At 38.1% G+C, this 9,716-nt stretch overlaps 1 protein-coding gene and 1 pseudogene across 1 annotated transcript; both read right to left on the bottom strand.

Annotated features, from left to right (window-relative positions):
• Positions 1-873: 873 nt before the first annotated feature.
• LOC113280005 (cytochrome P450 71B36-like) lies at positions 874-1,587 on the bottom strand. The gene has a single exon (XM_026528638.1). The coding sequence runs from the start codon at positions 1,585-1,587 to the stop codon at positions 874-876; it is 714 nt and encodes a 237-aa protein (XP_026384423.1).
• A 4,276-nt stretch (positions 1,588-5,863) lies between these two features.
• Positions 5,864-5,963, bottom strand: LOC113284866 (annotated as a pseudogene).
• Between the last annotated feature and the right edge of the window lie 3,753 nt (positions 5,964-9,716).

Below are 9,716 nucleotides of genomic sequence, written 5' to 3'. Positions count from 1 at the left end.
GAGATGTGTACATAATCAACGACCATCCCTTTCCATAAATTTCCATCTCGGCCGCCAACTTCGCCAGACGAATTGACCGTCCTAGGTTAAATCTTAGGAGACCAACAGAGACTAACTTAATAGCGTCACACGCTATTTTTTGCGACAAGTCTCATGACTTAGCTCGCCACACATGATTACCCGTCGCCTAGCTTGTGTTCGATTGGTCCAGCAACTGCTGCATATTTTCCACGAAAATACTCGGGACATCAAACATGTCACAAACTGGGGGATGTTCATCAGGGTATTGGTCTGGTGGTTTACAACGTGCGGCGTGCAACGCGCCTATTACGAGAAAGTGTCAGGAAAGGGCGGACGGTTAATGAGCAGTAAATGAGTAGTTGGTGTAAGGCGACCAGTCTTCCCTCGTGATGGAAACATGATGGTCACCACTTTTTACACGACTCAACTTCTCCACTATTTTTAGCTGTCCACACTTCCTATGAGATCAGGTGCGCTCAATCATGACTTGTATAAAAAGGTTTTCGACTTATTTCGACAAAAACAAGTGTCAACAACACAAGTATCCAGAAAACACTAAGAACTGATAGCTTACATCCGCAAGCTAGTTCCACATTCTGATACAAGTCATAAAACAACCGCACCTCCATAATTCAACATTCTGATCTCAAACACCTTCTTCGGTTCCCTCCATAAGATCAACCCTTCTCTTTCAATTTGTGACCGAAGCAAGACTGGAACGACTATTTCTTGGTTTAGGCCAGGATTTACAGATTGATCTCTCGAATCTAAAGTACTCCCGTGCAGTGCATTTTTTGGGGAGTTTGGATTCGTTTCTCATCAACACACCCGAATTTACCAAAATTAGCATAATCAGTTTTTACCCCAAAACACCTGGATAACTGCTTTTATATGGTCGTGAGTGAGAAGAATTGTAATCACTGGATCGTTCTTTATTTTCAGCAAAACGTCTATTATATCATCATGGTTTGTCTTTACTCTCTCCGGGTCGACATGTTTGTTTATCATTTCTTGAAAAATTCTGTCAATATCACGAAAGCATTTTTCAGTTTTACCGTGGAGTCCGCTTTTCCTATCGACAATCCAACCTACCTTAGGAAAAAAATCATTCGCAAAGAAACTACTCAAAACAACTGTAAATTCAGAAATAATTTGTGAAAGTCTTTCATTGTTACTTTCGTCTGTTATGCTACCAAAAGAAACTCTACATATTGTTTTATGTGTAAAACTTGATAACATTTCATAAACGTTAACTGTAGTAGTAGTAGTAGTATTTGGAGAATCTGATATGGATTTAATAAGAACAACAATTTCCTCTTCTCTGACTACCTTAAAAGATTGCACCCTTTTTGCGTTAAAAAGTTCAAAAACACATATTTTCTGAATTTCCCTCCAATACTCTCCATAAGGTGCAAAAATGATATCTCTGCAATCATAGAAAACACGTTTTTCTCCAGCAAGTAGAGGTCTATTACATAAGTCAAGATCATGTATTTTCATGACTTGCTCTGCAGCTTCAACAGAGGAGATTACGATTGTTGGTACACTACCAAGTTGTACCAGCATAACCGGATCATATGTTTTAGATAGTTGGGTTAGTGCATGATGAGGATGTTTGTAAGTTGGTGTAAGTTACCAATGATTGGAAGCTTAGGAGGACCAGGTGGAAAGCTATTGGATTTGTTTTGATCACCATTGTTTCTGTTGTTAAATAAAATAAGAAAATATAAAGGCGGAAGAATTTTTCCCAATCTCCCCTCCTTTAAAACACTAAGTCATATGAGCTCTCACGTCACACGTGGAGTGTGACACCCCTCTCAAATTAAATAAGATAAAAGATTTATTTTAGAGCATTGCTCGGTCGAACTCACATGCGTTGCTATCTCAAGCATGTTTGTCAATGTTAGTTATTAAAACTACGAGTCTTGATTTCTATCCTATTTAGGTGTCTCGGACTAGGACATAGATTGTGTAGTTGAGCTTTAGACTTCATGGCATTCATCTCTTGAAGACGAAGAACTACTAAGGGGAGCTTGTGGAACTTCATCGACAAAAGGTATGCGGAGACTGAAACTTATCTATCACTTGGAAAGTCTATTTCTACTCTATCTCCTATATTGAGACATAAGTCGTGTTACGATATAGTTTTATGTTATACACATTTGAAATTTCGAGCTGGGTTTATCTCGCTTATATATTTCTCGGAATATTTGTTGGCAAGATTTCGCTTCGGCCAAATTCATCTTACATTCATGACGAAAGTCCGATAAGATCATATGAAAATTGTCGAACATCTTACATGGTTTGTGTGATACAATCATTTGATGTTGTCTTGAAATGTTTCATTAATTTCAATAACTTGAAAATCGCTTAGTTGAAAAATAGTTTGTGAAAACGACTATATAACGTCCTCTAAGAAAGTTTCAATGATTGAAATAAAGAGTTTAGAATCATGTAACCATGTTTGGATGTAAGCATAGTGTGTTAATCACATTAGTGTACAAGTCCAAAACCGGGAACCTGAAGTATGCGTACCCGTACGCGTACTGGTGGTTATTGATGTCTGGGCAAGTATGCGTACCCGTACGCATACCGGCGGAGAGTTCACGTCCGTGAAATTCTGGTGGAGTTTGGAATGTGTTGAAGTATGCGCACCCGTACGCGTACTGGCGTAAAGATAGACACATTTTTGTATCCGATTTGTCTCGATTCTATATATTGTTAGAGCTCATTTTTGTACTTATTATGGTGTTTTATTTATTTGTAGGTATTTTTGGCCAATAAACATTTTTGGAAAAAATTGGCTCGAAAAGTTGCCGGAAAGCACCCGGAGGACACATGCTATTTGGACCCCCGGTTTTGATAAGGGGCACCCCTAGGACACCCCTTAAGGCAGCTGCTAAAGGCACCCCTACTCTGGATAGGTGGCGCCCCTTCTTCTTCACGGTTTCAAATCCTCAAAATTGGCGGGAAACTTTGTGGAAGTGAAGAACAAATTAGGGTTCTTGATTTGGAGGAGTTTGAGGTCGATTAAACCTCTGATTTTCATAGGATAGACTCCTTATGGGTCTAGGAATCTGATATGGGTGTTGAAATCGATTAGACTGGGCTCAATCGACGGATTTTTATCACAACAAAAATATATGGAAAGTCACGTGTGTGACCTGTATTAGGGAATTTTAGAGAGATTAAAGTGCTATGAACCTTCCCAAAGATTTGTATCTATCTAAGAAAGAGTTTAGAATAAAAAGGAAAGCTCAGAAACGTGTAGAAATTCTAAAACAAGAAATTGCCGCAACATTGCCGTGAAGAGAGGGGAAGAGATTTTGGAATATTTGGGAGAGATTTAATCGAGTTGTGGCCTATAAAAGGAGAGTGGATAAGTCATATAAGGGGTACGAATCCTTTCATAGAAGTTTAGAACACCACAGAGTTCCAGAGATCAAGTTGCAGGAAAATACCTTATTCTGCTGCTGCTGCTGAAGAGGAAGAACACGAAGAACATTGACGCACAAGCAACTGTCGCAGAAAACTATCGTTGTTTCACAGCAGAAACTATGTGTCGTTCATCACAACGGTTGCATTAGGTCTTTAGCTACTATTTCTCCTTGTAACAGTGATTCTGCAACACCAACAAACTGTTGCGAATCGTCTGTATTATCACTTTTCATCTTTTTAATCATCTTTTGAGCCATAAACAAATATTTTGAGATCATGATTAATATGAGGAGCTAAACCCCATTGTTGAGGCGATAGAGGAAGCTATTTTTCCAACAAAAAGTGGTATATTCTATTTTATCTTTTTATTTGCAATAATTATATGATTATTTTACTTGAACTATTATTGAATATGATTTTTATTTGAGTGATTGTGATCTATTTTGATGGAGTATGCTTAGTTTTAAGAATTTTGATGCTTCTTACTTGGTATTTACAATTACTACTTTTAAAAATCTACTTGTTGTAATATTTTAGAATCAAATTAAACGAGAAAATTGCATAAATATAAGTATTGGTTTAATCACTTTGAACTTGGAAAATAGTGGAATCTTAGCCTCAGTGTTTCTTTTAATATTGACATCATCTTTGTTTGAGTTTGATATAATTTTTCTTGTGTTTTTCGATTTTAGTTTTGAATTGAAGTCTAAAAAAATCCTTCACAAGTCTGGGAAACGACACTCTTTTTACCACTATCTACAAATCACATCAATTTTTGGCTCCGCCGACACGGACTTGTTTTTAGGGTTTTAGATTTATTTTATTTTATTTTTTTTTATTTTATTTTATTTTTTTTGTTCTTTTTTTATGTTTTTGGGTATTTATCTTGTGTCTTCAGGTTCTGGATCATAAAGAAAATTGAGCCAAAGAGTTTGGTGATTTCATAAAGACTTGGAGCTAAAGATTAAAGAAAAAAGAACAGAAAAGATGACAATTTTATTTTAGACAATTTTAGTTTAGGGTTTGTTTATTTTCTTTAAAAAAAAAAAATTGTATTAGGGTTTATTATTTTTGTAATTTTTCTTTAGTTTTTTGGACTTTTGGACTTTGGGACATTATGTTTTTTTATTACCCTACGGAAGGGTACTTTAAATATAAATTGTTTGCAGAGAAGAAGGACAATTACGATATTGTCTCTGCACCTTGGGTTCGTACACTAGACATCGGAGTCAGTGGCCCGAGTTGACTAGAATCGATTCATCCCCCGTCTGGAACGGGAGGTAAGATTCTAAACACTCGTGAATCCCCTGTCAGCGAGTTACTGGACTCCTTCGTATGCATATATGTTGAGGACTGAATACGAACATTTATTTTTCTAGTAAAGGGCAAGGCTTGGCCATACAAGATAAGGGTTCGGATTTCATTACCGTTCTCTTCTTTCCCGCTTTAGGAACACGTAACTTACGCGAACCTAAACCTAAAATTTTGACTAGAACGAGACCGATAGGGTAACGAGCTTAACAGGAAAGTCATTCGAAAAATATTGGTTACTCTTTTAAGCATACTTCGAAGTTCTTGACGGTTTCTGTAAGTTGAATGCGTGACTGCGCCGCCTTGTAATACCGGTGAGGCCTTGGGTATCAAAGCTCCACCGAGCTTCCCTCGCCTATATTCAACTTACGTTAACTCGGATTGATTCCAGAAGGGTTTGCTTAAATTGTAACGAATTCCCGTTCGAAGGATTAAAAGCTGGTCTAGAAACAATCTAAGTGGAGCCATCATGTTTTTTGTTTGCTAGAAATCAATAGGTTTGATTTGGTTGAGTCGGCCTTGATCTGTGTTTGCTTACCCTTCCAATTTAGAAAATTCTATTGTATGCCTGAACGTAAAAGAGACGCACTAGGTAGATTTGTTAAAGAGAAACCTAGTAGTTCGAAGCGTCTCGATTACCTTAATCTAGAGAGTCCGACTTTTGAAGAGTCTGTTTTTGAACGTCCTTTGACTGAGGAGAGAATCCCTTTTGCTCCGATAGCGCCAGAAATGGCAACGTTGAAAGCTTTGTTGAATCCAACTAGGACTACTCGTCCTTCGTGTATTAAGTTATCTGAAACAGAGGCACCCTATGAACTGAAACCTGGGACCTTACAGACGCTCCCAATCTTTTTAGGGAAAGAAAATGAAAACCCTTATTACCATGTTAGGGATTTTGAGGAAATTTGTAGTACTCTAAGAATTAGAGGCTTAGATGATGATGCTTTGAAACTTAGGTTATTCCCATTTTCCCTGAAAGATAAGGCCAAGTCGTGGCTATATAGTTTGGACTCCGAGTCAATTGAGACATATGAACAACTTACATCTGCCTTTTTCAATAAGTTTTTCCCTAGGCACAAAACATCGTCTATTAAGACGCAAATATGCACATTTTCACAACAAGAGGGAGAATCTTTATATAGGTATTTGGAAAGGTTCAATAATTTATTATCCCAGTGTCCTCATCATGGTTTAGAAAAGGTTAGGCTAGTTCAGATCCTTTATGAGGGTTTAGATTATTCCACAATGACCATGGTAGAGTCTCTATGAACTGGTGGATTTGAAAACCAAACTATTGAAGCGGCGATGGAATTTTTTAATGAAATCGCCGAAAAAACCCAGCAATGGGAAAATAGTAGGGCACCCCAGAAAACAATTCTTTTAAGTAGAGGAAACGTTAATAGGGTAGAAGGAGGCTATGAATCAGATGCCAAAATTGCTGCTATAGCAAAAAGGTTAGAAGCTTTAGAAGTGGGCCAGACTAGTGGTAGAGTGGAGCCTTTTTGGGAAGTCCAGAATATTGAAGAGCAAGCAAATGCTCTTTATAATAACACTAGATTTGATAACCGTCAAAAGATTGACCCATATTCAGAAACCTATAATCCTGGTTGGAGAAACCATCCGAACCTTTCGTGGTCTAAGGGCCAAAGTCAAGGTCAGTTTAGTAATTCTAATGCTCCCCCAGGTTTTGGTTATACTAAGAATCCTTCAGGACTAGCTCAGTTTCATAATCAGTCAGATAAGAAAACCCTAAGTTTAGAGGAATCTCTCGCCTTGTTAACTCAGCAAACTGCAAAATTTCAGTTATCCGTAGAACAAAGTCTACAAGCTAGTAACAGGATAGGACAAGAAAATAGTCAGGCTATTTCCGAGTTAAAAACCCAGGTTGGTCTGATAAGTGATTCTTTGAGAGAAAAAGGTAAGTTTCCTAGTCAAACACAACCCAACCCTAGAGGAGTACATGAATTAGGTGCAAAACCATCGGATCAATTGAATGTTGTTAGAACCCTTAGGAGTGGTAGAGTTGTAGACAATAAGGTAACCATGCCCGATAGTGAACATACTGTAGTTCACCCCTCAGAATCTCACCTCTCAGGACCAGTGGCTGAGGAAACTGATAAAGTTTCTGATGATGTGAATTCGGTTCCTGAAAGGTCTGATTTTATGCCTAGAGCCCCATTTCCTCAGCTATTAGTACCAACAAAGAAGGAATCGAACTTTAATGACATAGTGGAGGTTTTTAAGCAAGTTACCATAAACCTTCCTTTATTAGATGCAATTAGGCAAATTCTTGCTTATGCCAAGTTCCTTAAGGATATGTGTACGCGAAAGCGAAAACTTAGCGTCCATAAGAAAGCCTTTTTAGCTAGTCACGTAAGTTCAATCATTTAGAACACCACAACTCCAAAGTACAAAGACCCAGGTTCTCCTACCATTGCTTGCACAATAGGTAACTTCCGGGTAGAAAAAGATTTACTTGACTTAGGAGCCAGTGTGAACTTACTGCCATTCCATGTATACTTACAGCTAGGACTTGGTGAAATGAAACCTACTCAGATGACACTGCAGTTAGCTGATAGGTCTGTTAAAATCCCTCGAGGTGTTATCGAGGATGTTCTTATTGAGGTCGACAAGTTTATTTATCCTGTGGATTTCGTGGTCCTAGATACCCAACCTGTCCCTGACCCATAGAACCAGATACCTGCGATTTTAGGTCGCCCATTTTTAGCTACGTCTAATGCGATCATTAGCTGTCGAAATGGTGTGATGAGTTTATATTTTGGTAATATGACTATGGAGATGAACATTTTTAATGTCAGTAAGCAACCTCATGAGCTAGATGACACATGTGTTGAATAGGTGAACATGATAGAAGCCTTAGTTCAGGAGTCATTACCAAACATTTTGTCTGAAGACCCATTAGAAAGTTTTCTATCCCATTTTGGTTTAGATTTTGACGACGATAGCACTATTGAACAGGTGAATGCTCTATTAGATTCTACCCCTGTGTTAGACACTGGTAGATGGAAAGCTAGGTTTGAACCGTTAATATTTTCTGAGACTACCCTAATTCCTTCTTTAGAAGAGCCCCCAAAGTTGGACCTTAAACCGCTACCCGATACTCTAAAGTATGTGTTTTTAGGCCCATCTGAGACTTTACCTGTGATTGTAGCTTCCGATTTGGATAGTGATCAGGAAAGTAGGCTAGTAAATGTACTTCAAGACAATAAGGAAGCTTTAGGGTGGACTATAGCAGACATTAAGGTTATAAGTCATACTGTGTGTATGCATCAGATTCATTTAGAGGAAGACTCCAAACCTTCTAGGGAGATGCAACGTCGACTGAACCCTAACATGAAAGAGGTAGTTCGAAAAGAAGTGCTTAAGTTGTTAGATGCGGGTATTATTTACCCAATTTCATACAGTGAGTGGGTCAGCTCTGTTCAGGTTGTCCCCAAGAAATCAGGTATCACTGTAGTCCAGAATGATAATAATGAATTAATCCCAACCCGAGTGACCACGGGATGGTGTGTGTGTATTGACTATAGGAAATTGAACAAGGTCACAAGGAAGGATCACTTTCTTCTTCCTTTTATCGACCAAATGCTAGAGCGATTAGATGGAAATAGTCACTATCGCTTCTTAGATGGCTACTCCGGTTATAATCAGATCGTTATTGCCCCAGAAGACCAAGAGAGAACCACTTTTATCTGTCCCTTTGGTACCTTTGCGTATATACGCATGCCTTTCGGGCTATGTAATGCCCCTGCAACTTTTCAGCATTGTATGATGAGCATATTTTCTGATATGGTAGAACGGTTCTTAGAGGTCTTTATGGATGATTTTTCAGTGTTTGGTTAATCTTTCGATGAGTGCTTGCATCATTTGACATTAGTGTTGACTAGGTGTAAGGAAAAAAATTTAGTGCTTAATTGGGAAAAATACCATTTCATGGTTAAATCAGGAATTGTGTTAGGGCACATCGTCTCTTCAAAGGGTATAGAGGTAGACAAAGCCAAAGTTGACCTTATTAAGACTTTAAAGGTCCCAAAAACCGTAAAAGATATTAGGTCATTCCTAGGGCATGCAGGTTTTTACCGTCGATTCATCAAGGATTTTAGCTTGATTTCTAGACCTCTTTGCAATTTGCTTGCTAAAGATGTTAACTTTTTCTTTGATGATGATTGTTTAGAGGCTTTTGAGAAGCTTAGAACTTTACTCACTACTACCCCGATAGTCCAGGCACCTAACTGGAACCTACCCTTTGTGGTCCATACTGTTTTTCCTCATGGCACCGTTGAGATTGAGACACCAGATGCTAGTAGTTCTTCGAAGGTTAACGGTCAGCGATTAAAGCCCTTTTTAGAGCATTTTCCTACAGGTGATGTTGAGGAGGTCCCTCTAGAGGACCATGTTTACCTTGATTGACCATCGAGGCGATTTTGTATGTTGTATAATATTTTTGTAGGTTTTTGGTTACACTTCACCCAGGTACTATCTTTACGACTTCTCTCTTTACTATTTCCTCATGTTACTTATATTTTTGGTACTGTTTTTTAATTAGAAACATTGAGTACAATGTTAGATTTAAGTTTGGGGGTGGGGTAGAACTTTTTGTTACCTTTTCGTTGCAATAATTAAACTTCAGAGCCTAGAAATTTATGCCTATTAAGGATGACACTAACCAATCTAAGTGGATGGAATCATTTTGGTTTTAGGAGTTGAGGAACCAATCTGACTAGATGGCAACATCTAAAGAGTCTATTCATAAAAGCACAAAGCTCAGGTGTTAGAAATAACATGATCGTTTTACCATATCTCGTTGAGTCCTTTTCACTTCTGTTTTTATTTTGTTTTGTTTTTAACTATGTTTCTTTAAGTGATTAGGTGGGGCTCATGATTCAAGTTGTTACCAACGCTAGGGTGAATTAGAGTGATTGAGATAC

This window comes from Papaver somniferum, chromosome 5, assembly GCF_003573695.1.
Source record: "Papaver somniferum cultivar HN1 chromosome 5, ASM357369v1, whole genome shotgun sequence".
NCBI lineage: Eukaryota > Viridiplantae > Streptophyta > Magnoliopsida > Ranunculales > Papaveraceae > Papaver > Papaver somniferum.
This window is presented reverse-complemented; position numbering and strand designations above follow the sequence as displayed.